A 17,660-nucleotide genomic window follows, 5' to 3' on the forward strand; every position below is an offset into this window, starting at 1 on the left:
TGTTAGGTGCAAAAGACCTAACAAGCCCAAGGATTACTTCTTTTATTTTTATTTTTTGAGACAGAGTCTCGCTGTCACCCAGGCTGGAGTTCAGTGGCGTCATCTCGGCTCACTGCAAGCTCCGCCTCCTGGGTTCACACCATTCTCCTGCCTCAGCCTCCCAAGTAGCTGGGACTACAGGCGCCCGCTGCCACACCCAGCTAATTTTTTTGTATTTTTAGTAGACGGGGTTTCACCGTGTTAGCCAGGATGGTCTCGATCTCCTGATCTTGTGATCTGCCCACCTCGGCCTCCCAAAGTGCTGGGATTACAGACGTGAGCCACCGCACCTGGCTGGGTTACTTCTTAATATACAAACCGGCACCTGTTCTGATCAGTACCTGGGAATGGTCAGGGGAAGGAGGCCGGAGGAAGACCAGGCCCCAAGCCGGCACCCCAGATGCAAATCTGCCCCGATTCCCTAGCCAGGCTTGTTGAAAAGTCCCCAGAGAGATTTACATGGGACAGGATCTCTTCCTGGGAGAGAAGATCCCAACATGCACCCAGTGAAGCTGAAGGTCACATCACATCTGAAAGGCGACTTTGTTCTCCCGGCTTCATCCCTTATGCATGAAAGAGCACACGGCGGGTGCTCAGGATTCATAATCCGAGACATCCGGAGACTAAAGACATTGGCCAAATTTAAACCGAAAGATGAACTTGTTGGCTGTCTTTTCAGATTATGAGGGAAAGAAGAAAGGGGAGAATTTCTTAAGTCATCCACGAACCATTGAGAATTCACTAGGAGTCGGCCTGATGCTGATATGAGGGCTCTGCCTCTGGGTTCCGGACACTTAAAATACCACCATTTGAAAGGGATAAAGAGATACATGCCCAAGGGGACCCCCACAAGCCATAGCTGACGGGCAGGGGAGTCTCCGGAGAGTGGCTGAAAGAACCTGAAAAGAGCGGTCCTTCTGTGAAGGTCACCGCACAGGTCAACAGGAGGCCTCAGGCAGCATATGGCCAGACTGGGCTCCCGGGAGGCCAGGACATGGTGAGGTGAGGGCCACACAGGTCGGAGGCTTGGCTGTGGCCCTGCCCGGCACTGGAAACACAGCTGCCTTCCTCTCCCGTTACTTCCTCTCAGCAGTAGCGGGAACGAATGCCATCTAACACCATTTGGGCTCAGCACAACCGTTCTGATATGGTGCAGAGCTCGGCACAGCCCTTGGCGCATAGCAAGAGCTCAGTTAACACTAGTTGCTAACAATTTTACTTTGCCATTGTTAAACATATTGAGTTCCAATTGCCTTTGGCTCTGAGATAACCTGAATGCACAAGTGTTCTACCAACGTGATCATGGTCACCGCTGAGTCACACAAAACCCAGGGTGGTAAAAGCGGGGAGGTCGTTGCACCATTTTCACAGATGGGAAAATCAAGGCTTAAGAGAAGAGGTGACTGATCAAGCATCACAGCTTCCAAGTGGCAGAGCTAGGGCTAGACCTTGAGTCTCCCAAGACACTGAAATACTTCCCACCATCCCCCAACACACTGAAACGACACATCCTGAGTCCATCGGGGGACGCCTGGACCCCTGTCCCCAGTACTGAGACCCAGGCCCAGTCCACGTTCGGCCTGGAGCAAGGCTGTGGAATAAAAAAGTGTTGCAGATCCAAAAAGTGATGGAAATAACGGACATCCTCTCTGGGGAAAACGCCCATGTGGACACGTACACAACCTCATGTACATTGTGGGGAACTCACAGCCCCTGGCCAGGGTCCCCCGCCCAGGCTCACAGACGCTTCAGCTGATGCACCAGATCCCTGGTGTGGCCTCCATGAGTCATCCAGAGGTGACCTCATCACACACACACCCAGCTGCTGGGTGAAAAGGGGGCCCCACTGGGCCTTCAACGCCGGGAACCTAAGACCATCACCCCCCAGCTCAGTGCTGCACCTGGGCATGTGGCCCCACCCAGCCTGCAGTCACTGCTGCTGCCATCCCCAAAGGGCAGGAGCTGCCGGACGCTGCTGCCGGTCTACTCCATCTGATGAGCGCTGCTTGCGTTTCAAAACGAGAACATTTATTATTTGTTTTTTCCTCATTAAACTTTCACAAATAAAGCACAGCAAGACTTGTCTGCAGACACACAGGAGGCACACGGACAGCCCGTCAACGAGATGAAGACGAAGGCCAGTGTGGCTCTCATAGGGCAGCGCTTCTCAGAACCCCGGGCCCCCCCTGTGCCAAGGCTGGCCTGTGTCAGGCCTCGCCCACGCCGCCTTATGACAAATACAGAGGCTGATGCCAAGGAGGTGGCTACAGAGCTGGGGCAAGAAAGTTATCCTCTTGTTCTGATAATGACCCTACAAATCCCACCCCACCCTCAGGCACCTCCATCTAAGGTGTCCGGTTACTCCAGGTAAGGAGGTTCTAAGGAGGGCTGGGTTTTCCCTGGGGCTGATGAAACTTGCTGAGACAAGCCAGGCCACTGGGAGGCACCTCAGGATGGCAAAGATGCTGGAGGCTTTGCTGGCTTTCAGGATGCCGGGAGCCCCACGGGGGCAAAAGGGGAGGAAGGAAAGAGAGTCTAAAGACAGACTGCTGCTGGTATGTCCCGACCCAGGGTCACAGTGTCAGCAAAGAGAACAGCACGATTCTGACAGGGTTGGATTTTGTTTCACCCTCGGGATGAGCAGACTTCAAACACTGCATTTTCACGGAAATCAACAAGAGAGACAGCTAGCAGGACACGGGGCTCCTGCCAGTTCTGTGTGGAAAGGCACCAGATGGTTTGTTATGAAACACATTTTGGTCAGAAAATAGCTGGGGTTTTTTGGTTCCTGGGAGGACAACAAAGCTAGAAGCAAAGGAGGTGTGAGTTGTGTGAGGAGGAGGCAGAGAAGAAAGCAGCTTTGGCATCAGACCTGGGTTCTACTCTTCACTCTACCCCGCCATGCTTGAGGCCTCAGTTTCCTCATCTGTAAAGTGGTCATAGAATATTTCCAAATAAATCTAGGTGTCAGGTTTCACACATCATCCCAGGAAGTATGGGGAGGCGGGGCAGAGACACTCAAAGGGACACACAGAGAGCAGAGGAGGAGCACAGCCTTGCGTGCAGGGGAGAAGGCAGGGAGGGGCCCAACGGAGGGCGGTCAGAGATGATCCCCGCAGTCAGTCCCTGGGAGCGGGGAGCAGCCAGTTACACTGGTTCCAAGCACAGGTGGAGACCATCCACGGGACCTTGGGCCCCTTCTCCTGGAGGAAGGGCAGAAGGAAAGCTGGATTCAATGCAGCACCATGGAGGAGCCCTCAGGGCCACACCTGCTGTGAATGCTTTAAAGTGCCAAGCTGTATCGTCTTTGGTCAGGAGCTGCCCCTTAGTCTCTAAGAGCCTGGGGTCCAGGACTCAAGTCCCGCCTGCTGGGCCCTGAGGAAAGAGAGCAGGAGGACACCTTCCCCTTCTGAGGCTGTGGGTGCTCTCCTATGCTGGGGGGTGAGGGGAAAAAATCACTGAAATCCAACGGCTTTCAGAAAGCAGGATGCCCCCAGGGAAATCTGGGTCCTTAGAGAGAGAGAAGGGACTAGAAATGCTTTGGTCACAGTCCTGATACCCACAGCCAGGGCAGAGCTTGCTACAGGAGAGCAAGCGGGAGCCGACTGCAGCACTGCACACATCATGCAGCAGGAGACGTGCCTGACGCAGACTGGCTTCCGAGCATAAGCCAGAAGTCACTGAATAAATATTCAAGGCATCTTTTGGTTCTCAGAGAAAGAGCAGGGCTTAAAAAAAAATCTCTCCCCTGCCTGACTGGCTGCAGCTCTGATCTCCAGGCTGACAGTGCTGAGGGCTGGGAGAGGTGGCGGGTGGGTTCCGGAGCCGGCTCCCCTGCAGCAGGTGGCTTTGGTCGTCAGATGTCAGGGTCGCTTGTGTCCGGCTGGCCCCGGGCCCTCAGAAGCTGAAGAGGTCATCCTGCTCTGGGCCACTGCTGTCAGGCTTGTCCCAGTCGACAGGCGAGAGGCACTGGGCGTAATGGATGTCCTGGGCTGTCAGGCCAGTGTCCAGGACCTGAGGGTTCGTCCGAGACTGGGCAAGCCTGGAAGGCAGAGCTGTGTGAGCCGAGGGCCTGGGTGAGGGCTGGCGGGCCCCAGGGTCAGATGCGAGGAGGCAGCAGTGGGGAACAGCAGGGCAGGTGGCCCAAAAAGGAAGCCCCAAGTACAGTGGAGGTGGAGGAGCCTCAGATCAAAGCACCTCCCTTGAAAGTCAAACAGCTCAGAAAAGTCTGGGGCAGCCAGCGGTGCACCCACCCCCGGGAGAGGCCAGAGCACCCACTCTGTGGCCCAGCTCAGTCAGGATATGCCCAGGAAAGAGGAGAAGGGGCAGTGCTGGTAAAGGGAGCGGCAGGGGTGGTGTGGGGTGGGGAACAAGCTGTGGGAGGGAACACGGAAGATTCTTTGGCTATAACTGTGTCAACACCGTGCTGTTCGAAAAATAAATTTACAAAGGGAGACAACCTACGTGTCCAAAAGAATAGGGGAGAGTCAAGTAAATTACAGACGCTTCCCTTAGGAGAATGTTAGGCAGTCAATGGAAGGGGTGTTTACGAGGAGTTTTTAACAGCCTGGAGCAATGCTTCTGACACAATGCTGTTAAGTGAAAAACCAGGATCCCAAAATGCAAATACGATGAGCTGATCAATGCAAAATAATGTATATGTATAGGATTAGCATGATGAATTAAGCCCAAAACTCTGAGCTGTGGGATTATGGGATGGTGTTACTTTCTGTTTAACGCTTTGCTGATTTTCAAAATTGTTAATAAAGGGCACATGATGCTCAAAACAGTGTGGAAAGATGAAACAGTGTGTGAAAGATTTTCTTCAGAGGGCGGGTTTAGTCAGCCAGTGAGGCAGGAAGGTGTCGCCCTCGCCCCAGGCTGGACCAAGGGGTTTCCACCAGTCCCTGGCAAGGAGGAGGCAAGGAAGAGGAAGGAGGAAGCAGGAGGGCAAAGACCCTGACTCTGTCCCCACTCGCTGGACCAAAAATCGCGGACCGCAACCCCAAACAAAGCCCCTGATGTGGGAGGGCTGTAGGAGGCTGCTGAGGGTCTCAAGGGAGAAAGGGAGGCCTGACAGACGGGGACCCAGGGCTCGGAACCCTGACCTGCCCAGGCCTCTCCTCAGCCACAGCCTTCTCAGTGGCATGTCCCCAAGCTGCAGGGGACCACAAGGATGGCCCCTGGGAAAATAGGGAAATGCCACCACCCTCAGGCTTTACCAAAACACCTCCCCACTGTGCCTGACCTTCCCCGCTGTGGAACAGTCCACAGCTTCATTAAGCACTTTCTCCCTTCCCTTTTTCATAAATGCAGACCTCTGGAGAGCAAAGCCTGTTAAAAAACCCGCCCCTTTTTGAAGGCCACGCCAGGCGGAGAAAATCAACTTGAGCTGCAGTGTGTTTCGCTCAGCTCAGACTGAGGCAGAGCAGTCACCAGGAATAGTTTTTGACTCAACAGTAAGAACTTTCTAACAGCTCTGGACAACATTGGAAGGGGTTCCCTCCCCAGACAGTCGGCTCCCTGCCCCTGGAAGCATTTGAGTGGAGGGATGGGTCTGTTGCTCTGGAGGGGTCCGAGTGGCTTGTGGTTTTTTTTTTTTTTTTTTTTTTGAGACAGAGTCTTGCTGTGTCGCCCAGGCTGGAGTGCAGTGGCCGGATCTCAGCTCACTGCAAGCTCCGCCTCCTGGGTTCACGCCATTCTCCTGCCTCAGCCTCCCGAGTAGCTGGGACTACAGGCGCCTGCCACCTTGCCCGGCTAGTTTTTTGTATTCTTTTGAGTAGAGACGGGGTTTCACTGTGTTAGCCAGGATGGTCTCAATCTCCCGATCTCGTGATCCGCCCGTCTCGGCCTCCCAAAGTGCTGGGATTACAGGCTTGAGCCACCGTGCCCGGCCGCTTGTGTTCTTAATCACATCCCCAGGGGAAAGGGTGGCAGGGCCAGCCCACGCACGCCAACCCCACCGTCCAGCACAGGAAGCTCACGTTACCTTGAAAACGCTTCATCCAGGCCATCATCCAGCTCCTTGGGGAAAACAAAGCAGGAGATAAGAACTCTGTTTGGGGGAGCCCACGCTCACAGCTGGAGCTTGTCCCAGCCCTGGGTAAGCTACAGGGAGACTCAGGACACAAGCTCAAGGTGGGCGCCTAGAGGCACGGGCTCAGGCAGGCCTCCTGCCTGGGTGCATTGCCAGCATCTCAGCCCAAGGACCCAAAGCTGGAGACGTGGGAGAGGAGAAAGGGCATGTCCTAGAGTGTCTGGAGACCCAGGTGGGTTCAGTGCCCTGCTCCACTGCTACCTGCCCACGAGACCTTGGGCAAGTCACTGCTCCTCTTTGAAACTCAGCTTGTCCTTCCGTAAGAGGAGGGCGTTGGACCTGATAATTTCTATGGCTTTCAAATTCCAAAAGGAAGAGGGTGGGGAAGGAAGTTTTCTTGCCTTCATTTATTTCCAAAAGCCAAGCCAAAATTCCAAGCTCATGAGGGATAACTGATGCCAGGAGTCCCATAGCCTCAGTGGAAGAGCGATGGGTGAGGTCCCTCCATGGCCTGCTGGTGAGGATGGGCAAGTGGCAAGGGTAGTTCCTGAACAGCAGAGAACAGGCTCAAGGGACACCTGGGGAACTCCCAGTACCCAGATTTTTAAAAATTAAAGAGACAAGTTAACATGTGATTCTGCAATGGATCCTGGGCCAGAAACAGGACACCGGAGGGGCACCTGGAGAAACGTGTAAGTTCTACAGATTATACACAACCGCATGGTATCGTGTTTGTTTCCTGATTCTGACCACTGTAATGTGGTTATGCAGGATGTTAAAAATTGGGGAATCTGGATGAAGGGTGAACAGGAATTCTTTGTACTACTTTTATAACACAGTCTGAAATTATTTCCAAATGAAAAATTAAAATTTCAGGTTCCTCGGGGAGATTCTGTTGGCAGAGGTCATCACCCTCACTGAGATGAAAAAGTTGAGACAGAGAGGTCAGGGGGCTTGTCCTGAGTCCCTGAGGGAGTCAGGGACCAAGCTGGTGACTGCCCAAGTCTCTGGGTCCTCATTCAGGCAGCTGAGGGGGAGGGGTGTCAGCAGCGAGCTCTGCCACGCCAAGAACAAGGGCGCCTTTGGCTGGTCTTGTGGTGGGCAGAGCCGTGGACGCTCAGGCCAAGAGGCCAAGCATTGTGAGGAGACAGCTGTGCTGGGAGCCAAGCTTGTTGGGGACGCAGCCTCAGGTTCAAAAGGGACATTGTTTATTCCCCATCCTGGGCCTGGGCACTACCGGGCTGGGTCTGGTCCTCCCAGAGGCCCACAAGTCACGGGTCCCAGGGCCTGGTCCCTGGAGCAGCCCAAGGCTTGCCCAGAGGTCAGGCTGAGGATCACCAATCTGCTGGCCACACAACCACTCACCCAGACAACACTGCTGCCACTCAAGGCTTGTGGCCGTGGCACCTCGTCCACGTTGGTGGTGTTGGCGCTGACCGTGGACAGCGGGGCCTTAGCCGTCTCCTCTAAGTCCAGCAGGTTCCCAGTGGCGACCACTGTGAAGGATCCGGTCAGGTTGTCAGTGGGAGATCAGCCTCTTCCTTCCTGGCCCCCTCCTGGGCTGTCCTGGCCCTGACCCTCCCCTCTGATGTGGCCTTGCCCAGGCTTCCTAGCAGAGCCCAGCCCTGGCACCTCCCCACGGCAAATGCACAGCTGCCCACAGAGTGAGAACCTGACTAATGGCTTAGACTGAAACTTTTGTATTCACAATAGTTTTCTTAAGCAACCACACAACAGTATGTTAAGTATATACATAGGTAGACACATATTTATATATTTGCATAGGGATATATCTCTAGAAGAAAATGTACTAAAATGAGTTATTTCTTCCCCTTATCTACATTTTCTAATTAATCTGTAATGAACGTGTATTATTTATCTAACAAAACAAAAGTGGAAAACCAAGAGGCTGCCCCAGCCCAGGCAGGAGCGGGACCCCCTGGTGAAGCACAACCCCAACACCCCACGGCAGAACCCCGCTTCCCTGTCAGGACTCACAGCTCTTCAAGGTGGGGGTGCAGTCTCGGCGGACCCCCAGGACATCCCCTCCCTCTTGGCTGGCTTTGTCCCTCTTCTCTTTCTCTGCAGGATGAAGGCACAACATGTTGGAGCCTCAGACCCCAGCACTCCGTCCCCAGCAATCACCGGGCAGGGGTGATTAGCTGTGGCCAATCTCAGGGGACAGTTTCAGGTTTCCAGCCAGGAGGAAAGAAACCTTTCGGATGTCAGTTAATCCTCACAAGCACCCTTGGGGAGGGAGACAGCTGTTCCCATTTTTCAAATGGGAAAACTGAGAGTCCGAGCGGTGAAGGGACCGGCTCACAGTCACAAGTCAGGTGGGTGATAAAGCAGGAAGTCCGTCCAGGTCTGACCCCAGGGCCTTCACGTGTCTCCCCACCTCCCACCACACCCACAATGTAGATGTAAAGTCTCACCTTCCTTGGACACCTGCCAAAACTCAAAGGCGACTTTGAAGGCCTGGGCTACGGTGAGGGTAACAGCCTGTGCCTGAAAACAGGAAGTGGGGATGGGGAGGGGTGCAGCGTCAGCCAGGGCAGAGCAAGTCTGCACTGGAGGGCTGGGGACTCCAGGCCAGGACCCCCGGCTCCCTCCCTGCAGCTTCTGCAGCTCCATCCCAGGCTCTGGAATGCCTCCTGGGCAGAGAAGGGTCCTGGCCCTTCCCAGGTCTCCAAAGCAGCCTGGCGTGTCATAAGGCCACAGCCTCGCAGAGGCAGTAGGGGCTTCATCTTTACCATCTCTGGTCCCACCGAAGTTCTCACCCTCACTCTAGGGCCCCTGCCTGCAAAGGCTGCTCACCTCCATGTCTTTTCCTTCCCCTTTGGGCTTCCCTAAATTCAATGAACTGTGAGGCTTACTTCCTCCAAGCCCTTCCTAATTACCTGTGGACTTAGCCCTTGGAATTGGAGAACAGAAATGCCAGAATCGGAAGGGCCCAGCCATTGCCCCAAATGAGCCACAGCCAGAGAGGTGAAAGTTAGGTTCCTGTTGGGACTATGCCAGGGTTTATAACTGGATCCCACAGAGTAGAAGGCTTGTCAATTTCCTGATAGAAGCAAGATGTCAATGAAGGCCCGGGGACCAAAACCGGTCAGTGCTATACCCACCTGTAAGGAAGGGCCACACCTCGGCCCTTCACCCGGGGGGAACTCCCCCCACACTCCTCCAAACCCGGCTCAGATATCTGTCACCACCTCTCTCCTATCACCAGCCCCAGACTCCTCTAGCCCCACCCACCTCCCTCTGGCACCATGCATGTGAAAGTGTCACTGGCTCCCCTGCCTGTGTTTCCCCCAGCTGTGTGCACCCTAAAAGCAAGAATCAGTCTGAACACCCCCGCCCTCTGGAGCGGGCCAAAGCCTCCCAGAGGTGGCAACAATGCTGGGTGAATTATATTCATCTGAGGGGCAGGCCTCATTCCAGCCAGGACCTATCCCCAGCCCATATTCATCTCAACACCTTGCTCTCTCAGCCATTCCAGTCCAGGGTTAATCAACTCAGCTTCTGGGAGTGGAAGTCCCAGAGTTCGCAGCTACAGCCGGAAACATCTAGCTTCCTTCTGAAGCCCTGGCTGAGAGAAGAAAGCACCAGCCTCTTTCAAGTTCACAACAAGTTCAGGCCTTACCAGCTTCAGCCCCACTCCCTGCCCTCCCCTAGACAACTCAATTTAATTGAGAGACGGACCTGTGGCCACTGCCTTTAAAACTCCTTTAAAAAAAATATTTAAAATTCCTAAACAAACTGACGGATCCGTGCCAATTAAACTTCACAAAAGTATAAAACCTCATTTGAATGTCTCCAACATTTACATTTTTGATGGAAGTACAGGCACTTTATGGCAAAACTTAAATATGGTAATTAAGTATGAAACTCTTCGCAGCTGTTTACAATTTAAGCTGTCATATCTGAATCAAGTTTAATAGACCCAGTTACCATTGAGAATTGCCCATGAACTAAAAATATGGGCTAATTACCAGCCCAAGTCAGATCACTATCCACCCAAGCAAGGGCTGGTCACCCAATGTGGCAGGGATATGAAAACGCCATTATTTAAGCCTGCTGGAAATCTGGAGACACAAGCTTAGACTGCAAAGGCTGTTCACCTCCATGTCTTTTCCTTCCCCTTTGGGCTTCCCTAAATTCAACGAACTGTGAGGCTTACCTCCTCCAAGAAGCCCTCCCTAATTACCTGTGGACTTAGCCCTTGGAATTGAAGAACAGAAAAGCCAGAATTGGAAGGGCCCAGCCCTTCCAATTCTGTTTGCATAAATCTGCTTGTTCATTTGCATACATTCCTACCCTTTTGCCCTGAAGTCCCAAGCTGTAAGTTAAACCGAATACAACCCAAGAGGTGGATGTGTGCAGGTGGCTGCAAGCCCAGGCTGGGCAGGGACTGGGAGTGGGGTGGGCCCTGCTTCCTGGGGTGGCTGCAGGAATCCGAGGACCAGCATTAGGTGAGGGACTGCTCGGGCCTGCCCAGGCGGGATGCCCGCCCCTCCTGACTGCCTCTGGCCTGCAGGTCTGCCTTACTATCCTGACTGGATGCTACCTTGCCCAGTTTTTCACATTCCTTGTTCCCAGGAACCAGGCTGCTCATGGCTCAAAAGGGGCCAGAAACTCGGACCAAGACAGCCATGTGCCCCCCAGGTGGAAATGCGGGTAGCACTTTGCTTACCATCAGCCCAGGCCCAGCAGCTGCATGACACCTTCACTTTGGAGCCCAGAGGCCTCCCAGTTGGGCAGATGGAAGGGAGTCCTTGGAGGAACCCAATGCTGGCTGTGCCCAGCAGCACCAGGGAGGGGAGAGCTGCGGTGGTTGTGCTGCCCCAGAGTTCAACTGACTGGTGGGTGATGTAGAAAGGAGCCCCTCTCCCCCAACCTGAATGGGTCATGAACTCATTCAGGCAGCCCAGCCAGGAAGAGTAGGGATGTGGAGGCCCCCAGTCACAATGAGTGCGGTTTTGTCAACATCCCGATTCAAGTCCCTCAACATCCCGATTCAAGGCCCTCAACACGCCAATTCAAGGCCCTCAACATCCTGATTCAAGGCCTGCTGCAAACGGAAGCCGCCTCACCACCCACCCCAGCGGAACCATTTCACTTTGCCCCTCTGTGCTTGCACGTGTTAATCCCGTGCTGCTGTGCACTCACCACCCACCACCCCACCCCCTTCTTTCGGCCTAGCAAACTCCTCCTGGCTCCTCAGCCTTCAAAGCCCCATTCCAGGTGTCTGTCTCAGGGAAGTCTCACTGACTCTCCTGTGAGATTTACTAACTTCCACCCCAGAACTAAGCCCCCCTGGGTTCCAGATACTGAAGCTGGACTGTTCTCTACCGCCTTCGATGTTTTCTCCATGGCGCAGACCAGGACAGACGGTGCCAAACATCTGTGGCGGAGCTGCCAGCAGGTGCGGAGGCTGACACAGCCATTCCATCTCCTGCCTCCCCCAAGAACACTTCCACTTAGCTCAAGAATCTAGGATTTCCAACATGACGAGGTCATCAACACACTGTCAGCCCGGGCTGGGCTAAGACCTTGAGGCAGCAGGTGATGTATTTACACCATGCTGGGCTGGGCTGTCTTGGAGAGGGCTCCGCAGGGCCCCTGAAGCAGGGAGGCCAGGTAGCAAAGGGTAGGGAGATAGATAAGCCACTCCAGCCATCAACCCAACCCCAGAGAAGAACACACTAAGAAAGATGAAGAATTTGGGTGTCTGGCAGGGGCCCTTCCTGCTGCCCGGTCAGGGCTCTGCAGTCAGTGGCTGAGCAGTGGCCTGGCTCTGTTTTCCTCGGTAATTCACCCCATGGCCTGAGAGTAGGCTGATTTCGCTCAAGTCTGTGTGAAGTCCTCTGACCACAGGCCAGGTCTCCCTTGTAAGAGCTGGGCCTGCACCTCTCTTACTCCCAGACCCCTCATCCCAGAGGAAGCCTCTGCACTGTCAAAGGCCCCTCCCACCCAAGGCCAGCTGTCCCTGCCCAGGGCCTGCCCTGGTCAGCAGGGAGGAAGAGATGAACAATGGGGACATAAGGAGCTGTATTTTTAAGCCTGCGTGGGCTCCTAAAAGACAAAGCCACGAGTCACATCTGTGGGAACTCACAGGAGATGCCACAGCAACTTGGAGCCCTGGGACCTCACGAGGCAAATGTCCAGTGACACTGAGTCTGCAGGAAAGAAACAAGGTGTTCAAAAGAACCTGGGGCCTTTCAGAACAACCCTAGAGGTCACTGAGGCAACCTTCTCATTCTGCTGACAGGCAAGCAGCCCAGAGAAGGGCAGGATCTTCTCCAAGGTAACACAGCAAATCAGCCAGGATCAGATGGCTAGACTGTCTCCTCCTATAGTGCCTCTTCCATGACACCTGTGGTGGGCTGAATTGTGTGTCTGCCCCCAAGATGTCCACATCCTAATCCCCGAGACCTGTGAATGCTGCCTTACACAGCAAACGGGCTTTGCAGATGTGGGTTAAGGATCTGGCGATGGAGATTATCCCAGATTACTCAGTGTGTCCAAATGTAATCACAAGGAGTGTTGAGCGGGGTAGGAGAGTCAGAGCTAAAAGCAGCAACGTAACAACGAAATCAGGAGACCGGAAGATGCTACATTGCTGGCTCAGAAGATGAGGACAGGCCCACAAACCTGGAAGTGCAGGTGGTCGGTCTCTGGGAGGTAGAAAAGGTAAGGAAATGGATTCTCCCCTAGAACCTCCAGAAAAAAACGCAACCCTGCCAACCTAGTTTAGACTCCTCATCTACCTCTGTCACAGAATACATTTTTCTTCTCCATAAGAGAATAAATTTGTGTTGTTTTAAGGCACTAAGTTTGTCATCATTTGTTACAACTTACACAATATCTGAAGTGTGCCCTGATGGGCAGCAGGAAGCCTGGGGACCACAAAGACTGTGATGGACCTGACATGTCCTTTGATGACAGCGGAGGGAAGGGGATCTTGTCTCCTATAGGTTCCAAGGGCTACAGGGCATGGGGACTGGGGCTCTGAGCTGTCAACAGAGGTCAACAGGTGTCAATGCTCCATCAACGGGTGTCAGGAAGCACCTTATAGGAAGGATGCTCAGATCCTGGGGGTCTCAGAAACAAAAGCTGCAATGCCAAAGTTTGACCCACTCCACTCCTTGCCCCCAAATTCAGGACGAATCCCCAGTGACCACCAAGGTTCCCACTCATCCCGGCTAAGATGTGGTCAGGGGTGTCCTGGAAATGAGACAAGGAACTCTGAATTTCCCAGTCACGCAGGGAGGGGAAGAAACGTGGGTTTAAACCCCCACTCTAACCCTGACTGGTTGTGTTACCCTCAGCAAGACAGCTGGCCTCTGGGAGTCTGTTTCCTCATTGAAAATTTAAAAAAAGAAGAAAAAAAAATGGAGAGAGTAACAGTTCCCACCTTGCAGAGCTGTGAGGATTAAACGAGTAAAGACCTGGAACCTAGCACTGGAATGTACACACAGGAGGCACCGAGAGATGGTCACTGCCCTCCACACTCCGGTCACAGCTGGAATGGACACGCAGGAGGCACCAAGAAATGGCCATTGCCCTCCTCACTCCGGTCACAGCAAGCCCAGTTCTCTGATGGCTCTCGCCTTTGCCTTCCACCCCAGGCCCCCCGATCTCCCATCTCCGAGGACCAATCCCTACAAGGCCCTGCACCCCTAGACCATATTAAAGACAGCAGATCCAAAACAGCCTCAACCCAACAAATCACGTTACAGAGAGAAAGGGGCCCAGACAAACACTGGGGACACGGGCTAGCCACTGCCCACACCAGGCTGACTGCCGGGTCATCTGCCTGCCGGCAGCCTCACCACTGTACCACTTAGCTCTCAGCACCCACTTGGGGTTCCCAGGGATTTCACCCTCTTCTTCAGTAATGGTCACCTTTGGGTCCTGCCTCCCACACCAGACAGCCCCCCACCCACAGCAGGGCTGCCAAGGCCGCTGGAGCCTGCCCCAGCCCCAGCCCTCCCCGCTGACCATCTTCCGCTTGGTGCAGAGGAAGGCGTGGCACTCGAGGCTCTGGTTGTGCTGGCTCTGTGCAATGTATGCAAACACCTTGTCATGCATCTTGTCTGCCGTGCAATAGGAGATCCTGAAAGGCAAGGAGGAAGTATCACCGGACCTGGCACGGGAGCCTGAGCACATGTGGGATGCCCTGTAGGGCAGCTCCCCTGAGTTGCAGAGAACCTGCTATTCCCACTCCACCAGGGCAGACTCTGAGAGTCCAGCCTTGGCCTCCAGGGTGGGTACCTAGGCCATCTGTGCAGGAGGGGCCGAGGCCAGGCAGGAAGGAAGGAATGGGGTAAAGACTGGAAGCAGGGCACTTCCCCTCTTCCTCCCATCCCACACTGAGCCACACCCCAAAACAGTAATAGCTGAACCCTTACCACATACCAGGCAATGTGCCAAGCGCTTTCTAGATCTCGCCTCATGTAATTCTCAAAGCTACCCTCTGAGATGGGTTCTATCACTATCCACGTTTTTCAGATGAAATAAACTGAGGCTAAAGACCGGAGCCCAGACCTGAACTCACTTGTAGGACTCCAGAGGCCATGACTGCCATGCTGCCTCTTAAGGCTATGTGCCAACTGGTTGGAAGGGGAAGCAGAAAGCAGGACACTCCCCTGCTCACCGATGCCCTTCACCTGGCCTCCCCCATCCCACCTGCCCTCCGACCCATGCCCCCACCCAGAGGTCTAGTGAGATTCGGGTCCGTCTCTCTCAGGGTGGCTGGGACCATTTGCATGTTCTGGAGCTGTGGCCAGGGGTGGAAGAGTTGGGAGTAGGGGTGGGGTGTGTGTGTGATAAGGACCCAACAAGGAGTCCTAGTGGGCCTGGGAGGAGACACACAGCAACTCCCTCTGCATGGAGCACCCTCTCTGCCCCCAGTCGCCACCCGTAACCTTGGGGCCACCCAAGCCCTCGGCCTCCCACCCTCCCTCACATGTCTGGTCCCAGCTCGTTGCCTCTAGTCAGCCTCAGAGTCTCAATCGGGGAGGGGGCGGCAGCCCAGAGGTGGGACCAGAGTGCCACAGACCCATCCCTCAACCACATGGCCCCAGCTTTAATCACAGGCATCAACACTCCAGGTGGGCAGAGCGTAAAGGTGCCAGGGCCCTTCCTACCTATTCTCCATCCCAGGGGATCCAGCTTCCTGCTCTAAATGTTACTGGGTCCTTGGTATCAATAAACTAGATCCTGTTATTCCTCAAGCCCCAGCAAGGTGCCGCCTCCCCTGGGAGGCCTTCCTGGATTTCCCCGGGCAGACCCTCTCCTTGCCTTCTTGGAAAACACTATGCTCTCTCTCCTGTTTCCTCCCAACTATTCCCAATTAGAGTGGAAGCTCGAGGGCATGAGCAGGATTGGAGTCCTCATCTGGCACAGATGTTGGCAGAACAGGTATCTGAAACTGTTGACTAAAGGCAGGCAGGTATGATCAGGCCAGTGAGAGGAAGATATCACCCAGGCCCCCACAACACACATCTATCCACCCTACTACTGGCCTGTGCACCAACGGGCGGAGTCATTTGCTTGGAGACAAAGCAAGAGGGTGGGGGGATGCTTGGCAGATGGGAGCCTGCTGGACAGGGCTCTGGCCTGGGTATCCTAGTTCCAGTTCAGCTACTACCTCACCGTGCAGCCGTAGACAATTCCCTCTCCGGGCCTCAGATTCTCCATCTGTAAAATGGACCTGAGCTATCCCTTCCGGTTCTGAAAAACTACAACTGACCAGCTGAGAGAGGTGGGGATAGCCTGAGGCTCTAAGGGCTGACCAGAGGACCCACTAGAGAGACCATCCATACTGACCTCAGATCTTGGCTGAGGCCTCCCTGGAATGCCTGGCCAGATACCCAGAGCTGAGCCGCTGCATTCACAGAAGGAGGAAAAGGCAGTGACTCTGCAGTTCTCTGCTCCAAGCCCGGCTCAGAGGCATGCTGGTGGGGACTAGGGGGCGGGGCACAGGCAGGCTCAGCTGTCTTCTGTAACTGGTGATGATGACAGCAGCAGCTGCCACTTAACCAAGTGCTCATCGTGAGCCAGGTGCCATGCACTCGGCGTTTCCTAACAGCGCTGTGCAGCAGGACCTGTTCCCACCCCCATTTTACAGATGAGAAAACTGAGGCTCCAATGTCACCCAGGTAGGAAACGGTAGAGCCTGGGCTCAGATGGGACACTCCAGTGGCAGAGTCGATGGGTCAACCCCATGCTGAGCGTACCTGTATATGGACACGTTCTCAATGAGCTGGTTGGTGAGGTTGTCTGTCAGGATAATTCCCCGTGGAGACACCTTCAGAGTCACCTTCTGCAGCTTCTTCCCACTGGCCTTAGCCTTGGGGCAGACAGGAGTCAGAGGAGTCTGCCAGCCTCACTTGAGACCCACGCTTATGGCCTACACTGCACTGTTCCTAGGACCCAGATGCGGGGCCCATCTCAGCTCAGGCGACTGGCAGCGGCATGGGGAAGACCACTCAGCCAGCACCCTCTTGTAACAGAAACAGGAGCAGCATCTGCTGAGCACCAGCTATCTGTCAGGCACCGTGGACCTCGAGTCATCCTCCCTCTCCCCAGAAGGAGATGGACTCAGAGAGGCTAAGGGACTTGCCCAAGGACACACAGCTAGGAGGGCACACAGACTCGGCACTGAATGAGCTAGCACAACCCAGCAGGATGACTCTTGGGGACTCTGCTCCATCCACTGAGCTGAGGGGTCCGAGGCCACCAAGGGAAGTGGATTTAAAAGGCCCACCCTTGCTCAAAACTAGGGAGGGGGCAATGTGCTCTCGGATGTGCTATGCTGTCTCTCAGGCCGCTGAGCAGGTAGTCAAGGGAAAGCAACCTCCCCACCCTTCCTGGTGCTGATAAGTCACCAATGCATTGGTAGGGAGCCTGAGGCGGGGGTGGGGAGGCTGGAAGAGGTCATAACGGCTGGAGGGAAGCACCAATGCATCAGCAGGGAGCCTGAGGCGGGGGTGGGGAGGCTGGAAGAGGTCATAACGGCTGGAGGGAAGCCACTGACCGTGACCTTGCAAGTCCAGTGGTTCCCTCTATCAAGGCCCAAAAGCTGGATGGAAGGAGAATCAAGGGCAGGGCCAGGCTCAGACACACCCAACTGGAGTAACAAGCTGGGACAAGGGCACCCTGGGAAGAAGCTGGTCCTTGGTCCCTGGTCCCTCCACCCTTCCCAACTGGGGTGCTCACCGTAGCCACGATCCTCTTGATGGCGGCGGCCGACAGCTCCTCGCCCTTGGGCTGCTCCACCAGCGTCATGCCCAGGTATTTGAGGCTGAACAGCATCCCCTCCAGCAGCGTCTCCCGAGTGTCCGTCCAGTTCTCAGGCAGCTCTGGGGTAGGACAGGGAAGGCCCTCAGACCCTGCGGCTCAGGGCCCACCACCAGCAACAGCTCTCACCAGCCTTCTTTCCTAGGAAACCCCAGCAAGTTGGCTGGGGGTCTCCCCCACCACTACTGTCATTTTTTTTTTTTTTTTTTTGAGACTGAGTTTCACTGTCACTCAGGCTGGAGTGCTGTGGTGCGATCTCAGCTCACTGCAACCTCTG

The 17,660-nt window shown here is 54.7% G+C and overlaps 1 protein-coding gene across 6 annotated transcripts in view; it reads right to left on the reverse strand.

The window, feature by feature from the left end:
- Positions 1–17,660, reverse strand: part of LOC105494471 (low density lipoprotein receptor adaptor protein 1) — a 46,465-nt gene that overhangs the window by 19,431 nt on the left and 9,374 nt on the right. For 3 of the 6 annotated variants that reach the window (XM_011762902.2, XM_011762905.2, XM_011762900.3), the window contains exons 2-9: positions 17,303–17,445; positions 16,321–16,433; positions 14,081–14,195; positions 8,512–8,584; positions 8,075–8,158; positions 7,442–7,572; positions 6,029–6,063; positions 2,046–4,081 (exon numbers count right to left, since the gene is read on the reverse strand). In XM_011762902.2, the coding sequence (XP_011761204.2) occupies positions 3,937–4,081; positions 6,029–6,063; positions 7,442–7,572; positions 8,075–8,158; positions 8,512–8,584; positions 14,081–14,195; positions 16,321–16,433; positions 17,303–17,445 (839 nt within the window). In that variant the 3' untranslated portion in view covers positions 2,046–3,936. Of the gene's footprint in view, positions 1–2,045; positions 4,082–6,028; positions 6,064–7,441; positions 7,573–8,074; positions 8,159–8,511; positions 8,585–14,080; positions 14,196–16,320; positions 16,434–17,302; positions 17,446–17,660 lie in introns of those variants that run through there. The other 3 variants (XM_011762901.2, XM_071098349.1, XM_011762904.3) reach the window with 3 other exon arrangements.

This window comes from Macaca nemestrina, chromosome 1 (assembly GCF_043159975.1).
Source record: "Macaca nemestrina isolate mMacNem1 chromosome 1, mMacNem.hap1, whole genome shotgun sequence".
Lineage (NCBI taxonomy): Eukaryota > Metazoa > Chordata > Mammalia > Primates > Cercopithecidae > Macaca > Macaca nemestrina.